This window comes from Emys orbicularis, chromosome 6, assembly GCF_028017835.1.
Source record: "Emys orbicularis isolate rEmyOrb1 chromosome 6, rEmyOrb1.hap1, whole genome shotgun sequence".
Classification (NCBI taxonomy): domain Eukaryota; kingdom Metazoa; phylum Chordata; order Testudines; family Emydidae; genus Emys; species Emys orbicularis.
The window spans coordinates 77,425,820-77,450,789 of NC_088688.1; the positions used below are offsets into that span (position 1 = coordinate 77,425,820).

At 39.7% G+C, this 24,970-nt stretch overlaps 1 protein-coding gene across 2 annotated transcripts in view; it reads left to right on the top strand.

Annotated features, from left to right (window-relative positions):
- Nucleotides 1-24,970, top strand: part of SNX24 (sorting nexin 24) — a 140,915-nt gene that overhangs the window by 53,326 nt on the left and 62,619 nt on the right. For both annotated transcript variants that reach the window (XM_065405946.1, XM_065405945.1), the window contains exons 2-3: nt 10,970-11,053; nt 19,303-19,407. In XM_065405946.1, coding sequence (XP_065262018.1) covers nt 10,970-11,053; nt 19,303-19,407 — 189 coding nt within the window. The remainder of the gene's footprint in view (nt 1-10,969; nt 11,054-19,302; nt 19,408-24,970) is intronic.

A 24,970-nucleotide genomic window follows, 5' to 3' on the forward strand; every position in this document is an offset into this window, starting at 1 on the left:
TTCTAGGAGATTGATATGTGTGTGTACCAAATTCTCAGCTGGCATAACTCCACTAAAGTCAACTGTGTTATGCCAGAAGAGAATTTGTTCCATCTATTTAATATGCCTTGTATTTTGGCTCTCTACCTTATTCATAAGAAAATGTTTTCCCTCTCCTCCCTACTAACTCTCCACCACATTCACATTTTGTGGAACCAAATCAGTCTTCATTTGTTCTTGGGTCAGAATCCTTACTCCCCATTAACATGGAGTTCATCTTGCACTCTTAGGCCAGGTCTACACTATGTATGACAGTCTGCCAGCATGCCTGTGTTGGTGACGGGCATGAAGAGGTGATCCCTGACAGACATAGCTATGCTGGCAAAAACCCTTAGTATAGTTATAATGAGTCAACTGAACTTATACCAGTATAGTTTATCTCACTCGGTGAGGGCTGGAATAAGTGCTTTGCTTGTATAGTAGAGTGGTATTCCGGTGCCAGGAAAGTGCTCCTAGTGTAAACCTGGCCTTAGTCACAAATGACAGGTGGCAGCAAGCAATTAGAAGTTATATAGTTTAGGCCCATTCCCCTGCTACTCTCTTTGCTGTTTATGCAACTTCCAGCGTTTGTTTCTTCTGCTTTGACAAAAGACCGTCATGGAAATGAATGTTTATTCAAATTATTCTATTCCCTGAAATCCGCCCCTTCCTCCCCCCCTCAAAAAAAAGAAAAGAAAAAAGAAAGCCTTAGTTTACCATAGTGGGGTCTTTCTCTCTTCACTGTGCCAGTCATCTTTTTCAGGACCTTCTCTCAGTAGAGGTGGGTTCCTTTCCAAGTATTGGGAGTAAGAATGAGACTGTCTGGCCCCTAACAACAGAATAGCACTTTGCAGCCATTTCTTTATCCCACTCTGGGTTGCTCAGAAGTGGTTAACCTAACAAATCGAATCTTTTTGTGGGGTGCAGGGCTTTACTCAATTGATCTAATGACGCCTCCTTCCAAAATCAGATGATATGCTTGAACTGGTGATATCTGATGGGGGAGAGAGGAATGGAGATATTATCTAATAGCAGAGATAATTCATTCTATAATTACAAAGTGCAGACAAACATTTAAGTAAATAATAGAGAGAGCCTGTACAAGTTAATTGCTTAACTAGTTAATTGCTAGAGAAATCTGGTTTGGAAATACCTGTAATCTGTTGCTTTGAAATGGGATACCTAATAAAATCAGCACAAGCATCAGAAAAATAGAAGACCTCTATTCAATAAACATAATCTGATATTGGTTTCTGTACCGTTTGAAATAAACCCTGTCTGTCACTACTTCTGACAGACGTAAGTGAAGATTGCTGTGTCATTGTAAAGCTGAGTATAGTAGGGCTTGAAAGAGGCAGAGTTGAGTAACTCTTTGAAAGGGCATTTCTTTAAATTTGAAGTTGTACTGGTTATTCATAAAGCCACAAAGGAATGAACAGATGCTTGTTTTATATTCTATGTCACTTGCTCTGAAATAGTTCATTATTTTCAACAGACATTTAGATCAGTATGAAGATCATTATGAGAGTATTGCAAGATGCATACTTTTAGTATCTCTCATCAGATAGGGTTGCCAACTTTCTAATCGCACAAAACTGAACATCTCTGCCCCGTCCTTTGTCTGAGGCACCACCCCCGTTCACTCCATCCCCCCCCCCCCTCTGTCGCTCGCTGTCCCCCACCCTCACTCACTTTCACTGGACTGGAGGGCTCTGGCTGGGGGTGTGCGCTCAAGGGTGGGGCCAGGGATGAGGGGTTTGGGGTGAAGGAGGGGACTCAGGACCGGGGCAGATGGTTGGGCTCCCAGGAAGCAGCCGCCAGGTCCCTGCAGCCCCTAAGTGCATGGGTGGCCAGAGAGGCTCCACAGGCGCCTCGTGCCCACAGGCGCTGCCCCCGCAGCTCCCATTGGTCATGTTTCCCGGCAGTGCGCGGAGCCTCCCTGGCTGCCCATGCGCCTAGGGGCTGCAAGGACCTGGCGCGTGCTTCCGGGAGCCACGTGGAGCTAGAGCAGGCAGGGAGCCTGCCTTAGCCCCGGGCCCCCACTGTGTCACTGACCCAACTTTTAACAGCCCGGTCGGCAGTGCCAACCAGAGCTGCCAGGGTTCCTTTTCGACCGGGCATTCCGATCAAAAACCAGATGCCTGGTAACCCTATCATCAGAGCAATTTAACCACAGGAATAATTTGGAAATCCAAGAGTTCAGTGTTTGCCTCACCTGCTCAATTTGTAATACAGAATTTAGAATTCTTACTCTAAAAGCACTTTGAGACCTATATATCTCAACTTATTCATTATTGTTGTTGTTTACATTTGTTTCTAAGGATCTTGACAAAAAGGTGACAGCTGTGTCAATTGGGTTTTAAAAGGAAGGCATCTGTGCAACATTTGTGCTTTAGAAAAACAGCAAAAGTGTCAGATCTTGTAGCATCTTAGTTTGGCTGTGTTTCCATAGTCTGCATTACCTTGGCAAGGAGAAGCTTTGTAATTAGGAGAGACAAGTAAGTTATTTTTCAGGAAATGACAGAGATGTTCCTATGGGATTTATGAAGCATGTGTTTGAAAAAGATTGGTGAAAGTGAGTGGAAAAAAATCCTGAGTGCTGGCTCTTATATGCCAGCTACCTTTTTCATGCAGTAACAATGGTAGTTCCACAGGAGACTCCCTACTGTTTCCCGCTTAGTGAGAATTAATGTCTCTGGGATACCACAAGGAACATATATTGTTCTACCTCTTTCTCTCAAAGGCCATCTTTACAAAGATTGCCCCAGAGTCCTATGGCTTTTGTACATAATCACTGCAGGTACCAGTCTGTTTTGTGGATGAGGAAGTTGATATTGGAAAAGAGCATGATACAAAGAATATCCATAATTATTTTATTATACCGTTGGTGTATAAGGTACTTTACAAAACACTTTTTAGACAGGTCCCTGCCTTAAAGAGATTACAGTCTAATTTGGTGTGAATACAAAATTATAGGCTGGTGTAGGAGTCTTAGATCAGTGACCTGAAGGTTAAATAAAAGAAATGGGTTTTAAGTTAAGATTTGAAGTAGAAGACACATTTGTGAATGTTTTAAATGCCAGAATATTTTAAAACATTCTTATCACAGAATTTCAGTCAGGGTAGCATTGTGATAATATGGATTTGTCAAGGGAATTTTAAAGACAACAAAGCCTTTTTGTTGGATTTAGAGTTAATGATAACAATTAATTTATTATATTGTTAGAAATAATAAGAATGTTCTTCCTGGTCAATGTCCATTGATTGCTTCATAGAATTGGGAGCGATTTGAATACATTTATTTCCCATGAATTAACAGAACAGTTTTCTGTGATATACCTCCTTGTGTTTTGATTCTGGACCAAGCAATATCATAATAAGAATACCTGATACAAATAATAATAAGTATATAACCCCCCTCCCAAAAAAAACCCCAGCTGCTGTACTTGTGTGATTATTTATTTGTATTACTGTTGTACCTAGGAGCCCCAGTTATGGACCAGGATCCATTGTATTGGGTGCTGTACCTATGTGCAGCTAGGTATATGCTAGAGCAGCCATGCAACTGCTGTTATTTATGCTTGTGATTGGATCAGCCCCTGGTTTGCCCCAGGATCAGTTAAATGCAGTCTAGGTATAAAACCAACTCTGGTTCCACCTACACACCCTGGTCTTGCAGTGAGGATAGCCCAACTGAACCTGAGAAAATGTGCCATTGTCTGAACATTAATGAAACACTAAACATGTGGAAATCCTATTAGTGCTTCATGGACCGTAGCTGCCATTTCAGTTGTTCTGGAATTTCTTCCATATGGCCATAACAAAGGTTTAAGGTTGAGCTGCTTGAGATCTGAATGCATTAGCTATTCCTCAGTCAAAAAGTCTGTCAAGCATGCTGAGACTTTTAAAGGGATGTATTTATTTCTGTAAGTCATACATTAAATGGTATTGGTAAGCTCAGCCCTTATAGGAATATGACTTTTGTAAATTTCTCCTCAGTGCTTCTGGTTTTTGAATAACTCTCCTCATCTTGTACAAATTCTAAACCAGGATGCTACAAGTCTGTCCCTCTACTGAAAGGTTGTTTGTACAAATTTATATAGTTTATAAAGTATTAAAATATATATTATACAATGCATATGAATGCATACAAACTAATTCTACTTAAAAATATTGTGCAATTTAGATATGTGTATAATACCTGTATATTTCCTCATCTTGGACAACTAAAATTTCTGTCTCGAACAGTGTATTTCCTTGCACCAAAATTAAATAGAATTTGTTATGAAATAGTAACATTGTTAACGACCTGCTAACCCCTCCAACCTGTCCATGTCTCTTCCTGTTGTGTGGAAAAGGAGGTGTGTCTGGCCCAACAAGGGATAATATGTGAATAAAACTCATGTTCACTGGTACATAGTTAAGTGTGGTTTTGCATCAGGTTATCTCTGGTTCGCTCGTATTGTAACAACCAATGATTAACAATCATTTTAGCTTTTTATTAAAGATACAGGAAAAGAAAGAAAAACAGTTAACACTTCATATTTCAAATCGTTTAAGCAGGGGTGGCCAACCTGAGCCTGAGAATGAGCCAGAATTTACCAATGTACATTGCCAAGGAGCCACAGTAATACATCAGCAGCCCTCCGCCCCCGCTCCCAGTGCCTCCCGCCCACTGGCAGCCCCGGGTCAGCGCCTCCCTGCACCTCCCAATCAGCTGTTTTGTGGCGTGCAGGAGGCTCGGAGGGGGAAGGGGGAGGAGCGAGGGCATAGCAGGTTCGGAGGGGGGGAGAAGGGGTGGAGTGGGGGCAGGGCCTGTGGCAGGGGCAGGGGTTGAGCAGTGAGCACCCCCTGGCACATTGGAAAGTTGGCGCCTGTAGCTCCAGCCTTGGAGTCGGTGCATATATAAGGAGCCGCATATTAACGTCTAAAGAGTGGCATGTGGCTCCAGAGCCACAGGTTGGCCACCCCTGGGTTTAAGTAAGATTAAGAATATACTTTATTCCCTTTTCTTTAGCTATAGACTGTTTGTATAGGGAAAAACTCTTGTTGGGCAGTTGGTATTAACTGTCCTTTTGGGGGAAAATTAAAGAAGTTAGTTGAGATGGTGTACAGCTGTAGTTGCTGCTGTTTTGCTGTTGTAAAAGTCCAGTCCCATTTCCTTGAAGATAAAACAAGACAAACGCACACAAAATGGGACAGAAAAGAACATCAAAGATAGAAAATGGAGCTTCTGTCTCTGTTGCAATTAAAAGTCAGCACCATCACTGCTGGGGAAACATGGGTATAGTGTTTGGTCATACCAGCCTCTATGGGGCCTGGTAAACAATGTCATGCTGTTTAGGGCAGTGGTTCTCAACCAGAGGTCCGGGGCCCCTAGGGGGCCTCAAGCAGGTTTTAGGGGGGCCTCCAAGCAAGGCCAGCATTAGACTCGCTGGGGCCCAGGACAGAAAGCCAAAGCCCCACCACATGGGTCTGAAGTCCAGGTCCCTGAGCCCCGCCACCTGGGGCTGAAGCTGAAGCCTGAGCAATGTAGCTTCGTGTGGGGCCCCTGGGATACGGGGCCCCAGGCAATTGCCCTACTAGCTACCCCCTAATGCTGTCCCCTAATGCCGCCCTGGCTTTTATATGCAGAAAATCAGTTATTGTGGCACAGGTGGGCGTGGAGCTTTTATAGCACATTGTGGGGAGGGAGGCTCAGAAAGAAAATGGTTGAGAACCTCTGGTTTAGGACATTGCTTTTTGCAACCTCAGTGGTCACGGGCTCACAGCAGTGCTGCAAAGGATGCTGTCTTGTCTGGCTAAGCCAGACTGCTGTTAGACAGAAGGCAAAAAAGAGAGAGAGAGGAAAGAGAAGAAATATGGCAGGGAAGGAAAAAGTCACAGGGGTGGGGTAAGTGGGTGTAAGTACAGGAACCTAAGTTTCATATTGCAAGTATTTGACGATGTCATCAGTTCCCTCTCTCTGGCCCAGTCTGGTCAGGATGCCTTTCAGGATCAAGAAGATAAAGGCCCAAAGGTGTCAAGGTAGATCCCAGGGTCCAAGAAGAGATGGAAAGGTGGAGTTTTCTCCTTCCAGTCCAGCTGTCCCCCCTACCACTCCCTTTCAGTGAAACCCAGATAAACAATGTCCAAAAATGGTGACAACCGTTTAGCATTAACATGAACCAATTAAAATACATTTTGATTATGTCAACTTTAAACATTTTCTCCCATTTCTGGAGAAATGTTTATCTCATTGTCATATCAACCCATTACTTGTTACCGGGAACCTGGAATATGTCTTATCATGGTTCTTTTAACCTATACAACCCAGTTTGTACAAATGTATTTGTCTCAACTTTTGTAAACAATTTTATGTAAAAGGCTGAGTTGGATTTTTTTTATCTTGGACAACTTAAAGTACAGACCTCTGATCCTTGTTCCAGTCCCATTGATTTAGATGGGAGCAGTATATAGGAGTTGTTGGTATTGGAAATAGTCACCTTTGTATCACCAATAAGAGGAGAGTGATAAACACACAGTTTACTTTCACTGGTATTGGGGGAAAGGTTGGAGGGAGAAAGGGATTTGTGTCACCTTGAATCTGATTTTCCATTCCTGTACTCAGTGCTCCTTGGTGTAAGCTAGAGCAACCTTAGGGCTATTTTAGCTTGCAATACAGCTGCAATGCTCCCTTTGTGATAACTGAGAATTTTGGCAATGCAGTGAGCTGAGAGCCAGTGGAGACCCATTCTGACAGCTCTGTGTTGTCTGAGAAACCCCATTTATGGCCACTTTATGCTGCACCAGCGGAGTGTAATAGGGCCAATGGGGAACCAAGAATTGGGCCGCTATTCTATAAAAACTATAAAAGGGAAGCAGTTGGTGTCTTACTAATTTGTAACTTGTATTATTATTGCATTTTTTTAAATTAATTTTAAAGAGAGGTAGTTATGTAGATGTGTCCAACTTTGTTAGGATGTCCTACAATGAGTTCTTAAAACAGCATTTGATTTAATAGATTCCAGCTCTTCCACCCCAAAATTTTGATGATGAGTTGAAGTGTCATCTTTTTTGGCAGAGATGACAATTTCAGTTGGAGAAAGATATGCATCTTTTGCTCTGACTTCAGATCCAGAGCTGTTCATCCCACTCTTTGTTTTGCACAGATTAAATTGTGTTGGACAGTCACTCCTGCATTAAACTTCGTGCAAACAGCTTTGATAATGGTTGAGCAGGCTTTTCTTGTGGTACCAGAGAGAAAGGATACATTTTATTTTGTGGCAGAATTTATGGGTGGGTAGCCTTCTACCTGGTGCATTTAATAAAGGACACAGTAACATCACTGTAAACCTACTGTACTTCTTGCCCTAGCCAAGACTAAATGTGGATCATTCACTGTAAGTATAATTTCTGTCTGTTGTAAGAGCAGCATTAGTTGTCTGACTCCATGATTAATTATTACATTTTTCATTCTCAGGGCATTTAGCTATATCTCACATATAAAAAGTGGTATGTCTGTTCAGAGTTATCTGTTCAACAGAATGTGAACATTCTTACATAGAAAAGTAATTTCCTTGCACTGTTACAATTTCGTCCGTAATTCTTCCTTCTTTATTTTGGCACTTTCATCTTGGTGCACGAGTTTCCTCACATTGTTTTTCTGTCAGTGCCTGCAATTGCTCAGTTGAATTATTGTCAGACTTGTCTATATTCACTAGGTATTTTGTGTCTGTTAGGAGATTCCACCCTTCCTTTATACACAGATTTCTCTCTCTCTCTCACACATATACATCGCTACACCCTTGTTGAAAATAGTGACACAAAACTCATCTCTGTGCTAAGATTGTGAGTAGTGATCTAGTAAATGATGATGAGATAAGATTGGAACTTCTGCAACCTCAGTGAAGAAATTTAACAATCAGTACTCATAAGTACAATACGTTTTTTCTATTTTTTCAGCTTAATTTCTGCTTTATGGGGTGCTTTGCTCAAACTTTATTTTACGTTTAAGCAAAATATTTAACTTGTAGACCTTTGGGGACTGTTAAGACATTTATGGAAGCAGGATGAAAACTTTTATATACTCCTACATTTGACTGCTATAACACTAACAGAATCACAAATTACTTTACATTTTTGCAACATAGGTGCTACAATGAGTAGGCTCAGAAATGCCAGTTATGGGGAAGGGAGAAGAGTAATTTCTGAATTTATTTCATTTTAATACATGAGAAGATGCACTGTGTGTCTTTTAGACTTTTAGGCTACTGCATTAATGAAATCAGTGCACTTGAGCTGTAACATCCACTGTATATGTTCCCATTATTAACATTTAAGCCTGCATATTGGTGTAAGTAACAGATGATGTGAAGGCAGCAGATTTCATTGTAGTAGAAATGACAGCAGCATCATGCACAGACACCGTTGAGGCAAATCTCTTATAGCCTCTATGAAAGCTACCAGCTACTCTATTCTGCAACTGATGGATGCAGCCTCCTTGTTCCCAATAATTATATGCATAGTTATTAAAGCGTTCCTGTTTCTTCCCTGGTGAGGAAATCTGAGCTTAAAAATGAAATACCGATTCTGGGGCCCTGGAACTATTTACATAGTTCATAAACTAGTTCTGAAACATAGATCAGTTGGGGATAAAAAACAGTCCGCCCAGAGCTTTTCATTTCCTTTTTCCTCCCACCTTGGGTCAAAATTTGACCTCCTGTAAGAATCATTCAACCCTACTGACTTCAAAGGGAAACAGATTTACTTCACTGAAGTTTCATGTGTGTGACTGAGGGCATAACTTGACTTACATGAATTTGTAATTCTCATGAAAGTTGTCTGATGGACAGCCCTGGAGACTTTTACTACCCAGGGAGCAGCAGCTTAAACTTCCCCATCAATATGTCTCAGCCCTCACCTGGAATGTTGTTTAGTCTTCATGTTCATTCCTTCCTTCGTTTATATGTTGAGGCTGCTAACCAGCATGCCAATTGAGACAATTTTTTTGCATGTGTGTGACATAGACATGAGTCACTCCTAACTGAATGGAGACTGTCAATTCATTTTATATAGATCACCACAGCAATTAAAAGGTAATGACTTTTGATCACTACCGAACTGGTCAGGTTCATATTCCAGTATCCAATTTTCTCAGCCACTTAATTCTCCAGAGTTCTTCCTATCTAAAGATGATTCATTTTCTGCATATTCAAAAGTATTTTGTCTCTTGTATTTCTGGAATGCTCTCTGAAAGAAATGCTACTTTGGTGAAGTGGTGCAATTAATTGAAACTGACTTACGCGCACATTATATAGACAGGATTTCCCTCCCAGCTATTTTTCATTTTAAAAGGTAAAATGAAAGTATTTATAGTATTTATAGCTTAGAAATTAAAATGTGTTAAATTAGCAGCTAACTTTAAATTGATCTTTTAAAACCTTTCTCCATACATATCATTTCATTTACAGCTGTGAATTTGCAAAATATGCCTGCTGATGTCTTGAAGCTTTGCCAGGAGCAAATAATTTCTGGGGACAGAGTTTCTGGTAGCCAAAAAATGGGTTAAGCTGTTCAAAGTGACTTGGATATAGTAAAACTCCTGTTATAGTGAAGTAGAATGAAATCCCAAATTGTTTCAATGGATTATAATGTACAAACTAATTCTGGTTATAATGAACATCAGTATATAGTGAAGTTGCCCTGCTAAATATTGTCTTCACTATGGATCTATCCATATTATGGCTCAAACCAAATTAAAGCCCATGTTTAACTTGGCTTCAGTAGGATTCTAACTAAATTGTTTTTTTAACATGTTTGGCCAACCAGTAAGAATCATTGCATATTTGAATCATGTTTAAAAAACACGTTCTAGCAGAGAACCCACCGTACACTGAAAAATAGGTTCCAACTCCCTCCTGAATAGCTTCGTCTGATCCATGCTAGCTGGCCAAACTCTGATAGAAATCATTTTATCTGGATCTGAGTGTGAACACTGTTTCCAAACTCATTTTAAAGGACAGTAGAGTGGGCCAAAATCTGGGTTCTTATGTAATATACTGTTGTTTAGTATAGCCTCTTACCATCCTGGGGATAATTACTTCCAGTATTTCCTAAACAAAACAGAACATGTGTAAGAACTGTTGGAAACAGCAGACACCCTTCTTTACATTGCTTTTCTACTGATCTTGTCTTCCTTTAACAGACCATGTTTTCACAAGCATTTCAAAATATTTCTCATCACTTGCCCTCAGAACTTGATCCAGTGACCTGAGAATCAAGAAAATGTCATGTTAGTGGCTACTAATTAGTGGATCGAGAGAGCTTCTTTGTCTGGCCTTTCAACCTTCCACAGGCAGCAGCAAAAGCTGTCATATGTATCATGCAAAGAAAATGAGCCTTTACCACATTTTTTCCCATGGTGTAAACAGTAGAACAAGCCCAGCTGAGACTAGAGATGAATATGCAGGTTAGGAAGAAATTAACCTACAATGTACTGTTTACATTTATTTCTCTTCTGTTGTAGAAGACATACTACTTCTGTCATGAGGAACATATTGTACATATGTGTGGCTGTTACCATGCAGCATTGTATGAGAGAGAGAAACAGAATCCCTGTATTTGTTCTGTTTATGTTGTCATTGCCACTTTGTTTTCTTCTCCCTTCAGTCATGTGAAATAATTTCTGTCAAGGATTATTATTGTATATTAAAAGCTAAAGATTAAGAAAAGCCCCAAAGCTTAATTGCCTTTAAATGTGTTTGCTGAACAAACTTATTAGCGGAGCATTTAGTCAGAGTCCTCATTAATCAATGTTGTACTCCAGTGTCTCCTGAGTCTTCTGGATTTTGGGGGATCAGCTACTGTAATTAAAGGAATGAAATATATCATGGTCACAAAATTAATGTGTTAGATGACTGAATGTTTTGAGTGGGTGAAATTAATCTTTTTTTAATTGATATTTTTACAGGTCTTTAAGATAGAGGTGCTGATGAGTGGAAGAAAACATTTTGTCGAAAAGAGGTATAGTGAATTTCATGCCCTCCATAAAAAGGTAAATTATCTCTCTCTCCTTTCTAGGTGTGTAACTCAGGTGATATAATTTCAGTTTACCTTAGTTGATGTTTGTTTCACTTCTTTTGAAGGTGTCACTGGTAATGTCCTATCTTAACTATGTGCATTTCAGGTCATCTCTCATAAAAGAGATGTCAGTATATTCCAAATGTTTTGTTAAGGAAGAGGGATGTTTCTCAGTGTTTCACGCTTTCCTTTCTTTTTGGTTCTTTTGTACCTGCCATATTGTTGTTAAACATCAGTAGAATCTTATGTCCGTGATAGATTTATTCTTGTAAAGGCATGAAATAATGCATATTTCTGTAGAAAAGGACTCTTTTGGGGAAGATAATTTGTATCTAGTCAAGCATGCTATTTGTTAACACTAGAGAGTTAGGTGGCTAAATTCCTGTATGTTGAGTTGAACATGTGGTTCATATGTACCCACAAAGTTAGAGAAGAAAAAGACCTACTGTATCACAGTCCTTCCACTGCCCTTGTTGCAATATTGAATGTATCCAATACTAAATAGATACTAAGTTTGTTCTTTTCCAAAGGCTGAGAATAGTCATCTCATTTATATGTATGAGATAATACATTTTACTCACTAATTTCCCAACTTGAAATCTATTACTCTTTTTGAGTTGCTTAGAAGGGTGTCAAACGGAGCATGTGATTGTCCCCCATCCAGTAGTTGGAGCTGGATACTTCTATTTAAATTTTCTGTTCTGAAAGGCAAACTTCTTATTCCATAAGTTTCTTCTGAAACAAGAAGTCTGGAAAAGAAGCAGTTCACTGAAGGTGACAGAAAAGTGAATGCGCCTGCTGAGCTCCTGTTTACTAGAGAGCTTTATAGGAATAAGAATATGATTTGTTTTGTAGATTTTTGCACAGTAGTTGTTATGTGCATGCATTTCTTAACCTTTTTCTCCTTGGTAGATTGTGCAACTAGCTGCCATTTAAAATTTTTCAGTTACATTTTCTTTACAATCCATATTTATCTCCCAGTATTCAGTTGGGGCCTGATTTTTTGCCTTGTGCTAAGGCTGATTATACCTATCAAAATCAATCACACTACTCACTGAGGCCCCAGTCCTGCAAAATATATATATATATTCACAAGCTTAACTTTACATACACTAGAGTGGTCCCATGCCTTACATTTGTGAGTAATGTGTTTCATGATCAGGTAGTTAATAAGGTACTGCTTAGTGTGGGTAATGGTGGCAGAATCAAGCTGTTGATGTGTAAGGAGTACTCTGTTAAATATAGTCGTATCTGTCCTCCAGTTCTGGTTATCTAACTTCAGTGTAACTTCTGTAGTTGCCAATTTATTCCCTGCACAATTTAGTTCCTCCCTACTTCTCTGTTTCTGACATTTTTTCACTTACCCATTGCCCTCTTTGCTCTCCTCAAAATTTAGGAATAACTGCAGCATTTATGTCTGTGTTCTTCTGTTCTCAACTGCTTTCTTTCACATGTTCCCCTATACCAGGATCCCCTCTTGGATCTGGCATGCTGTACCTCTACCCTCTTCATAGTCTTCCTTAAAACACACTGCTTCCAGGACGTCTGTAAATGATCGTCCTTTCGTCTCTCCCCAGAAGTGCTAGCAAAAGAAATAAACCTCCAAACCTGGAACTATAATAAGACCTATTCTAGACTTCACTGTTAACAATTACTTGTTTTTCCTATCCCTGGTGTGCTCATTTCCTGTTTAGATTGTACTGTGAGCTCTTCAGGGCAGCAACCTTGTTTCTGTATTCATTTCCTTTATAGAGGTAAAGCACACAACATTCTTTTTATAGCAAGTTCTCCTTCCTCCACCACTTTACCAAAGACCTTGGTGGAAATCTTGATCTCCTTTAGCAATAATGCACTAGCTGTTTTCTCAACTAGTTTTTTCTCTTCTGTTCATAATAGAGGAATATTGATGTCTCGAAGCTGTACTAAATCAGTGCATTTGCCTTTTCTATACTAACACCAGTAGACCATGAACCCTTTGGCAGAGAAAGCTCAGTCAATACAGATTCTGTGGATTCTACTCTTCTTAAATATCTGCCTCCCTGTTTTCCTACTTTCCATAAATAACAAAATGTCCTCACTCCTCGTGGAGATTTTTGATATCCCCTAACCTGAATAATTACTACAAACAGCTTTATTTTTAAATAAGATCATAAAGATCATTTAAAGCAAAACTGAAATTTCTTCCCTTGACAGCTGTCCCATATTAAAGTTAACAACTTTTAAAGATAAAGCCATAAAGGCAGGCTGAAAACAAACTCCCATACCCTACAGGTTTTGCAGTTCCCTCAGGGCAGAGCCTGTTGTCGCATTGTAGCGTATGTACTCCATTTGCAATCAATTTTTGCTGTAAAGGAAATTTTTTTAAAGTGATTCCACTTGATTAGACCTGTATTTCACTGTAATGTAAACAAACTTGTGTGTCATATGGTTTTCTTTGTATAATAGTGTCCACGTTTTCAGTGTGTGAATCAATTATTTTATAGTCCATTTTTTTCCTCTTTCCTTTGTAAAAAATAATCATTAGAGAAAAAATACATATCTAGAATCTTTAAGGTAAAGTATGAACTTCAATATTTGATGTTTGTGAAAACAAGACATCTGTGAAGGTGTCTTTTAAAGGTGTCACATGCCCCAAAGCCCTTGCTTAGATGGACTTTTCCCCAAAGGAGTTGAGCCAAGTGGAAGTAAGGGGGCCTATCAGGAATGACTATTTTCTGCTTCCCTCTTTCCTAGGGTTGCCAGGCATCTGGTTTTCGACTGGAATGCCCGGTCGAAAAGGGACCCTTGTGGCTTCAGTCAGCACTGTTGACCGGGCCACTAAAAGTCCAGTTGGTGGCGCAGCAGGGCTAAGACAGGCTCCCTGCCTGCCCTGGCTCTGCATGGCTCCCGGAAGTGGCCAGTATGTCCGGCTCCCTGGTGCAGGGGCAGCCATGGGGGCTCTGCGTGCTGCCCCCGCCCCGAGCGCCAGCTCCACAGCTCCCATTGGCCAGGAGCCGTGGCCAATGGGAGCTGCAGGGGCAGTGCCTGTGGGCGTAGGCAGCACGCAGAGCCCCCTGGCCGCACTGCCATCTAGAAGCTGGATGTGCCAGCTGCTTCCAGGAGGCACCTGAGATAAGTGCTGCCCGGCCGGAGCCCACACCCTGACCCCCCCTCCCGCACCCAAACTCCCTCCCAGTGCCTTGGGACGGAAGCAGGGCAGGGGGCAGGGCAAGGGTGTTCGGTTTTCTGTGATTAGAAAATTGGCAATCCTACTTTCCCCTATTGTGGGTGACTAGAAAAGGCAAGAGGAGATACTGATGAAACTACACCATACTAGCAATGTATGAGGGAAGGACTCCAGTTCCAAGTTGGAATAGGAGATTCCTTACTCAAAACACTAATGAATGTCCATTTTTAAAAACAAAACAAATAAAAAAGTTCTCAAGAAATGTGGCTTGATTACCCTCCTGTCTGTGTCCCCCTCTTCCCACATTCCAGCTGCATAAAGGAACTGATAAATCCTGCTTCCTGTGCTGCCAAGTAAGAAAGAGTGAAGACCTAAAATCTGGTAGAGTACATTTGCTCATTTACACAAGCTCTCTGTTCCCACAACTCACAGGCAGGTGTTTATTATTGCTGGCTTTTCACACACCTGGCTGGCCTTGCACAGAGTAGATTTGGCCTCTGTGTATGCAACAAACTAGACTTTGCATGTTTACACACCTGGATATTCAGAATGGTCTTTGTTTCTGATTAGAATCTTAATTATTTTCACCTAGTCAATCTCCAGAGGGATTGAAATACTTTATTTCTATACATAAACATATATTATATTAATATAAATATAAAATATAAATATATATACAATTATAAAATAAAATTATAAAACATATATTATAAAAACATATATTATAAAATGTTTGCCTTTCTCAGTACAAAAAAAAATGTAAGGAATAGATGTGATTACCATTACTAAACTGGAGTCCATAAAAATACTAAAATTTACATTTGGCAAAATTATCTACAATTTTTTTTTTAATAATTTAAAATAGATAAAAATAGCCTTGACACATCATTTTGGGAAATGATTCCATACTTTTAAATTTGACCCATCTTTCATGGTTCAGGCAACAAACCATATATTAATAGAACTATCAAATGACCCTGAGGTCAGTGACAGCATTAAAAAGAAATTACCCTCAGGTAAATAGTTCTTTTATTTATATGGTTGGCTTCAGACAGTATCCAACAATCTCAGGAACTATTTCATTAACATACAAACATACATGTATATAGTACATTTACATATTATTATAAGGATAATATATATTGAAATGTGTGTGTTATAATTTATATTTTGTCTTTCTGTATACAGATATAATAAATGCACATACATACACTGCATATACTTGCTCCTTTCACCTGTCTTTGTTGATTGGATGGGTTGTGTAACAGGGCCACAGAGCAAGAAGGATTGTTAATCATCAGTTGAAGTGTCAAAAGTAATAAGAAAAGCCAAAAAGGAGTTTGAAGAACAGCTAGCCAAAAATTCAGAAAGTAATAACAAAATGTTTTTTAAGTACATCAGAAGCAGGAAGCCTGCTAAACAACCAGTGGGGCCCCTGGACGATCGAGATACAAAAGGAGCACTAAAAGACGATAAAGTCATTGCGGAAAAACTAAATGAATTATTTGCTTCAGTCTTCATGGCTGAGGATGTTAGGGAGATTCCCAAACCTGAGCCGTCCTTTGTAGGTGACAAATCTGAGGAATTGTCACAGATTGAAGTGTCACTAGAGGAGGTTTTGGAATTAATTGATAAACTGAACAATAACAAGTCACCGGGACCAGATGGCATTCACCCAAGAGTTCTGAAAGAACTCAAATGTGAAATTGCGAAACTATTAACTATGGTTTGTAACCTGCCCTTTAAATCAGCTTCTGTACCCGATGACTGGAAGATAGCTAATGTAACGCCAATATTTAAAAAGGGCTCTGGAGGTGATCCCGGCAATTACAGACTGGTAAGTCTAACGTCAGTACCCGGCAAATTAATTGAAACAGTAGTAAAGAATAAAATTGTGAGACACATAGAAGAACATAAATTGTTGGGCAAAAGTCAACATGGTTTCTGTAAAGGGAAATCGTGTCTTACTAATCTATTTGAGTTCTTTGAAGGGGTCAACAAACATGTGGACATGTGGGGATCCAGTGGACATAGTGTACTTAGATTTCCAGAAAGCCTTTGACAAGGTCCCTCACCAAAGGCTCTTATGTAAATTAAGTTGTCACCGGATAAGAGGGAAGATCCTTTCATGGGTTGAGAACTGGTTAAAAGACAGGGAACAAAGGGTAGGAATAAATGGTAAATTTTCAGAATGGAGGGGGTAACTAGTGGTGTTCCCCAAGGGTCAGTCCTAGGACCAAACCTATTCAACTTATTCATAAATGATCTGGAGAAAGGGGTAAACAGTGAGGTGGCAAAGTTTGCAGATGATACTAAACTGCTCAAGATAGTTAAGACCAAAGCAGACTGTGAAGAACTTCAAAAAGATCTCACAAAACTAAGTGATTGGGCAACAAAATGTCAAATGAAATTTAATGTGGATAATGTAAAATAATGCACATTGGAGAAAATAACCCCAACTATACATACAGTATGATGGGGGCTAATTTAGCTACAGCTAATCAGGAAAGAGATCTTGGAGTCATCATGGATAGTTCTCTGAAGACATCCTTCCAGTGTGCAGAGGCGGTCAAAAAAGCAAACAGGATGTTAGGAATCATTAAAAAGGGGATAGAGAATAAGATGGAGAATATATTATTGCCCTTATATAAATCGATGGTACGCCCACATCTTGAATACTGCGTACAGATGTGGTCTCCTCATCTCAAAAAAGATATACTGGCACTAGAAAAGGTTCAGAGAAGGGCAACTAAAATGATTAGGGGTTTGGAACGGGTCCCATATGAGGAGAGATTAAAGAGGCTAGGACTTTTCAGTTTGGAAAAGAGGCGACTAAGGGGGGAGATGATAGAGGTATATAAAATCATGAGTGATGTGGAGAAAGTGAATAAGGAAAAGTTATTTACTTGTTCCCATAATATAAGAACTAGGGGCCACCAAATGAAATTAATGGGCAGCAGGTTTAAAACAAATAAAAGGAAGTTCTTCACACAGCGCACAGTCAACCTGTGGAACTCCTTGCCTGAGAAGGTTGTGAAGGCTAGGACTATAACAGGGTTTAAAAGAGAACTAGATCAATTCATGGAGGTTAAGTCCATTAATGGCTATTAGCCAGGATGGGAAGGAATGGTGTCCCTAGCCTCTGTCTGTCAGAGGGTGGAGATGGATGGCAGGAGAGAGATCACTTGATCATTACCTGTTAGGTTCACTCCCTCTGGGACACCTGGCATTGGTCACTGTCGGTAGACAGGATACTGGGCTGGATGGACCTTTGGTCTGACCCAATATGGCCATTCTTATGTCAGCTGTAGAGTATTTATCTTGTAAGCAGCTAAGCCCTACTGGAAACTTGTACTGTTTCAGGTTTGTCTCTCTTCATCTAAAGCAATTTATTACTCACCTACAAGAGCTGTCATAGACCCCAACAGTTGTGATGTTAGCTTCTTCAACACTCTTGACAAATTTAAAGAAAAAATTGCGTTTTTATACTATGACTTTAAGATCAGTAAGTAGAGGTTTTCGGTGATTTTTTCTGCTTGAACTTGGACACATATAATTGTGATTTAGTATATTTGAAAAATAAGCAAGTTGCAAAATGTTTCTAGAACAACTGAGGTTTACTTATTGGACCTTCATAACTTATGATCACAGAGACAGTGATATGTTGGCACTGCTTTTTGCTATAGTGACATCTCAGCAAGCTCAGAGATGAAATGTAAATTCTCAAACCCCCATGGGCGTGCATGTCAAAGTCAATTTTGAGTTTCTGCCCTCGTGTTTCTCTTTTCACATTTACTCAGAGGCAATATGCAGCTGAAAGAATGTCTATTGTCACCTTCCATTAAAATGCAGTGGAATCCATCCCAGTTATTATTTTGCCTTTTAGTACTGAGAAAATAAGTTTTTAGTTGTTTTTGGAATGAGGATAATTTTTATCTTCTGTGGGAGAAGTATTATTAGGTATAAATTATTTTTAAAAAATATTTGTGAGCTATACTGCATGAATTGTCACAGGAATGACAATAGAAACTTACTTAGGGATAGATTCTGTAGCAGAGTTTTGCTAGTGCTATGTATAAATTATTACAGAATTATACTCACCTTAGTATTACAGTTTTTCCCTTCATCTCTTAGGGTGCCTGCTTTCTGGAAAACCCATTAGCTAGTGAGAGGCTTGTTTTCCACCACCTTTTCCAAAATACCTGTATGCTGAATCGGGAAGTTGTTTCAATTGCAGTCTGTCTATCTACTTACTTATGTAGTATTTATCAAGGTAGTATCTGAGTGCCTAGCATCCCTGTCAAGTACTATTCCCATTTTACAGATGGAGAACTGAGGTATGGGGCAGACTTGCCCAAAGTCACACAGGAATTGAATCCAGATCATTGGAGTGCCAGTCTAGTGCCCCGTCCACTAGAGACTAGACCATCTTTCCTACCCAGTCATTCTCAACCTGATTCACAAGGATTCAATAGTAGTTCAGTAGCTCAGCAAACCAGATTCATAGCTTTTACTGCTCTTTTGTCACTCTCTGGGGTCCCAACCTTCTAAGCTGATGAAGGCAATGTGAGCTTGAGAGTACTCAGTATCTTGCAGGATCACACCCTAAACGAGGCAGCATACACTTCAAAGAAAAGCTGTGTTAAAATATTTGTTGGGGTGTAGATTGGATTGTCCAGTGAGCAGTATTCAGCTAACTGTCATGTTATTTTGTTTAGTCCCTGGCTTGAGTTGGTGTCCATGTCTTCAAGTATTAGAGCCATCCAGCTGCTGCAGTTTTTCTTTAAATCTTTGGAACAAACGGTATTATTAGTTGGATTCCTCATTGCCAAAAGGTCAGCTAAGCTGAAATAACTTTTATCTGTGACTTGTAGATTTGAAGAGGAATAGTAAAGTCAGTTCATTATTCCTCAATGAGGTGTTTAGTAAATAAATTCACTGCAGTTACTGACCTTTATAAATGGCTACCTCCCCCCCCCCCATTTTCTGACTGACTTGTAGCAGGAATGCTTTACAGTAAAGAGGGGTTATATTTTTATTTTTGGTTTTGTTTGCAGCTGAAGAGGTTTATTAGAACACCGGAAATCCCTTCCAAGCACGTGAGGAACTGGGTCCCTAAGGTCCTGGAACAGCGGCGACAAGGCTTGGAAATGTACTTACAGGTGAGCTCCCTGTCAGCAGTGTGTGTGTGAAAAAGCAGCGCTCATTTTCAGAGCTGCCCTGTATGCTGGTATAGCACTGGAGTATTTTAAAATATTCCCAGAAATAAGAGACCTGGGATTTCACTGGTGGACTTTGGGCCCAGAGGAAAATGGTAGACCTGAATTCTTTTCAGACTGGGGCCCCTCTTTGTACTTTCTGTCTCCTTGCAGGGGGAAAGAGGATAGGATTCAGCTCGCTAGAGGTAGGCAATGGGGAGTCCACCCTGAATTATGAGCTATATGATAGGTCCCCTGTAAGCCCCCCACTGCACTCACTTAAATGTCTGCTATGGGAAGACTGGGCAGATAGCACCCCTCTCTGATGTCATGTTTAATAAAGTTTTGGTCTGCTGCTTAAAATAAATCCCTGTGTCTCTCCTCATGCACTTGCATGTCTGGATCAAGAGCTTGTTTTCAGAGTTGACCTGTACACTGGTGTATCACTGAAGTGTTTTAAAATACCGCAGGTCCAGATAGTTGAATCCATTCGGTGAAATCCTGGCTCCATTGATGTCAATGGCAGAACTCCCACTGTCTTCCGTGGGGCCAGGATTTCACCCACTGTCAATAGCTACACTGTAATAAGTTAGGGCTGACCATTAGGGGAGCTGTTTAAGCTGGCAAAAGGGGAAAAATGTGTTACATACTACTTCACAGTAGTGATCATTTGTGGCTTAGGTACTTAATGAGATTTTACCTAATCTTTGCTTAGACATCCATTAATTGTGGGAATTCCTACTGCAACCACGTAGCACTTGAATCACTCACTACTTAGAAAATGAAGAGTGCCTACGTTACAGATTGTTGAAATTTCTCCCAGATTCTAGGAAAGGTTGGGAGCTGGGGAGGGAAAAAATCATACTTTAATTTCAGAGTATCTCCAAAAGGGAAGAATTTTGGAACTGAGGAGGAAAATACACTTTAAATTGTTTGTTTTGATTTAATCTTAAGCTAATTCAAAAATTAGGGGATGGTTTTCAGGCGTGGGCATCCATGTAGTAAAAATGAATGGATGGCTGCACACAGAACTTCGGGGAAATATTATGTTCCGTTTCAGATTATTTTAAAAAGAGAATAGACGTTTCAGTGTAAGCAGACTATTGCCTAATTTAACATTTTTTTTATTGTTCTACACAAACGCTTCCCTCCTTCTTTCTTCTTACTCTTCACCATATTTGTTGTATCAGAAGTAGCTAAGGAATTTAGGTACATTTCTTGGGTTGATGTGTGTATACAAAGTTTGTGGGATTACTTTGAACATTCTTTTAAATAAATTGCTGTTCTCAAGAATGGCAAAGAGAAGTGGAGCATTGTTGATATTCTTGATTTATTTAGTCTTTCCCTATGCATATATTTATGTAACCAGTTTTTGTTTTCCCCTGTATTAATGGATTATTTTGTTTTTACCAAGCTTCTGTTTTTGAAAATGTTCATATTTGTAGAAACTAGTAGAACTTTTTTGTTGATAATGACTGTGGAAAAAAGATGATACAACAATCTGTTGTAACGTTATTACACTATAATTATTATGTATGTTTTATTATGATGAGACGCTGTGAATTTGTTCATGTATAAAAATGTGATCTGCTTAAAATTGACTGTTGCAGAATATCACTCCTGAGATTAATTGATTGATTTAGGGGTGTATATTTTTGAATAAGGTGAGATACAGGTGAAATTATTACCATTATTTCATTGCTGAGAAATTACAAAGACACTATCACCCCCTACTGGAGGAGTTAATTAACTTACATTCCTGCTTATATCATTAACTTGGGTTATATCGTCACTAATTCTGATGTGCACATGCACAGAAATAAGAAGAAGAACGCTCGTTCATTCATCTTCATTTGAAATGGGGATAAATTTCATGTGTGCCAAAAGGAAAAAAAACTGATGAGGAAACAATTTTTAGACAAGATTTTAAAAAATATAAGCTGAATTTTAGTAACCCAAGTGCATATTGAGTCACTTGAATAAATGGCCAAATTTTCAGAAGTGCTGACCATCTGGCGATTCCCAAAGATGTCAATTGGAGCACTTATTTAGGTGGTTAACTTTAGGCATTAGTTTTTTAAGTTGTTGGCCTTTTATTTCAAACTGTATGAATCTAAAGTGTTGAAAGGAGATCTGTATAAATGTAACAGCAGGGATTTAGTGTTTATCTACTTTGGCTATTACAATTTTCACCTGCTGTATGTGTAGCTGTAGAGTGCCAGCAGCTTTTTGATACTAGTAGATTGTTAGTGAATTATGATACAGTTGTAAAAAAAGTAGTAATTTTTTCAGGCCCTTATGAGGGGATTGAGTGTTTACACAGTTGCTACTGCCAATCATTGTCTTTATGCTCTCATGTAGTAATTTCTCAATATATGTGTAGCACCTTTAAAACACATAAAGTTGGCAAAATGGGTGTTGTACCATGCAGACTGCAAACAAATATTGACCTCTTTCAGTCATTGCCTTATGTTGTTTCTTTATTGTTTTTTTCTGTTGTATACTTCGGATAACTGGGTATGAGCGCCCCAGATAGTAAAATTTGAATCAACATGTTTAATTGCATGAAAATGGAATGTTACACTTTGTCTTTTGTGCAGCAAAAGAAGCTATGTGTAATTCTCTTACAGTGACTGAAAATGCTGCAGCTGCCACTCCAGTGGATAAAAATGTCCCATTACGTTTCATTTATTAACCCAACCTCTTGCATTATTTCAGAATAAATTTTAAAAATCCAGGTTCTAATTTTTTTATATTTTTGTATTTTTCTGATGAATTTAAAAATAGTTAATTAGCACAGGTTTTTAAGAGATCATGCAATTCCAATGTTTGCATTTCTTTTAATATTTATCCCCATTTATTGTATGTTGAACATTTGTCGGATTACTTATTTGTTTCTTGATTTTGAAAGCTGTGAGAGGCTTTTTGTCTTTTCATAATGGATTGATTTTCTGCCTGGAAGTGCTAAAGGTTGATTTATGTTTTGTTTTAAATGACTGCCACATTTTACAAGTTCAAGAATGGAAGTTACAATTTTCACTTAAAATACTATGGAACAACTGGCTAAGAAGCCCCAAAATGTATTCAGTAGTTTCAATGGTAATAATAAATAGCATTATATGGCATTGCCAATACTGTTCACACACTGACTGATTGATAAGAGATAGGTTGGAATTATTAGTTCCTATTTATAGATAGGGAAACTGAGACACAAAGCGTAAATGGGAGACAGTGACAGAGCCGAGACTAGAGCTCACACAGCTCTAATTCAGAGTCCGGGCACTAGACTACACTGTCTCAGAAAATACTGTTGAAGGACAGTTTATCCATCATCTGCCTGCAGTTAGATATATAAAAAAGAGATTTCATAATAAAGGGGTTTAAGGTGGGGGGAGGTCAGATATAATTTCACATGGGTCCCTTATACATAAAGTCTCTAATTCTGAGCAGAAAGGGTAGAAGCTTAACATATTTTAAAATTTTATTAAAGCTAATGTTCAAAAAATTATGTAATACATAGGTTGAGAAAAGAGTGTCTGTACATCTGGGTATAGTGTTTAGATTATCCACAAATACAAAGTTTGTTTTTAAAAGTTATATGATACATATAGTACATAATCAGCAATACCGCAAATGTAGGTGAATAAATTTAAGAATATAGTTTAGATATTAGCATCCAAGTATTCGGGTAGATCACTCATGAAAAGTTGTACAGAGATTTGGTTGTGGAAAGCAAAATATATCAATGAGTGAAGATTGTCCCTCAGTAATTGAGAATTTAGGGTAGGTTGTTCATTTAGAAAATACAATCCATGAGGAAAGTAGTTCAGTTACTTTCCTGACTGCGCTTCTCATCGGCATATTACTGGGAATGTCTGATAAGAGGGCAGTGGGCCAAGAGCACACTGTCTCTCTCTCTAGCGGTAGAGAGGGAAGGGCCTGGCTGCCTGGAAGCTGAGAAGATACCAAGACTGGAGCAGGGCTGGGGGAAGGCCAGAGGAGCTGTGGAGCTCCGGCCTAGAAACCCCCCAGGCTGCAGGCCTTGTTAAAGGCCAAAGAAGGTACTGGGGTTGCAGAGAGCAGCCCAAGGGCAGGCAGAGGCAGCAGGTCCAAAACCCCCCTTGCCGGTGATGAGTGGTACTTACACTGCAGTCTGCCCTGGAGAATGGGGGGCTAGGTGATAACTGGCAGTGGCCGTAGACTGAGGCAAGGTGGGGATAGAGGGTGGGGGTTCCCCGGGGAGGGGAGATCCAGATCTGTGGGGGTACTGCCAGGGGGCAGCACCTCAGCCTGAAAGGGGCACCGGGGTCCAGGAGGGACTCGGGCTCAGCGGCAAGCAGGACACCGGCCTGCAGAGGGCGCTCCGGAGGCTGGAAACGCTAATTCCCTGGACGACCAGCAGGAGACGCCGCACTGGTGAGTCCCACCCCGTGACACTGATCTATACTGGTGAGATTGGATCAAGGTTTGTTTTAACCCCTTTACTTTCCTAAGAGCACTAGGAATTAGAAGCAGGGATGGAAATCCATAGCGCCAATTGTTAGTCCAGGGAATGAGGAATACATCTGTTGCTTCCAGTTCTTTTTCTTTGACTCCAGTGTGCAATCTGTGACTGTTCATATGGCCTTTACCCCAAAGAGGTATAGAAATGGAAATCTCCGTTAATAGCATATCTGCAGAAATACTGGTCGCTTGAGAGGTCTCCATTCCCTCCAGGATGGACTGTATATTGGATTAGAAAGCCACTTTTTAGATAAATCTTCTTTACTGATGTTAGGGTTTATTTGTCCATTAGATAATTAGTTGGGGTTCTAATAATAGGTTACACTGAGGGATTCCACCTAATTGTTTATATAAGCAATTACTGCCATGTTGTCAGTCCTGATCAATATTAGCTAAGATATGATTCATTCTCAGAAGAGCAGTTCTTGTGATCCTCATCTCTGATGAATCGATAATGGAGAAGTTTCTCTGATTTAACCACCTGCCCTCTACTGCTTTGCACATTAGGTGATTCCATGTCCCAGTAAACTGACACTGGATGTTACTAGAGAGACAAGGTGGGTGAAGGTAATATCTTTTATTGGAGCAACTTCTGTTGGTGAAAGAGACAAGCTTTCAAGCTGCATTGAGGTCTTCTTCAGGTCTGGGAAAGGTTCTCAGAGCGTCACAGCTAATTACAAGGTGGAAAGATTGTTTAGCACAGGTAGTTAACGTATTTTCCAAAGGACGATTTAAGATGAAGTGCCCATTAATACTTCTGCCTTCATAGGACAAAAAAGGACAATTAGTGGGTTACAGATTGTTGTAATACAACATAAATCCAATGTCTTTATTGAGATCATGACTTTTAGTGTCTACCAAAGGTATGAATTTAAGCTCCCAAACTCGTCTTTTGAAGAAATTTTGCAGTTTCCTTTGAGGACAAGGCATGAGAAGTCAGATATGGAGTGATCGTTTTGTGAAATGTTACTGTCATCCAGTTTTTCTTCCCTACAGGCTTGCCCTTTGGTAGGTTGTCTTTTAA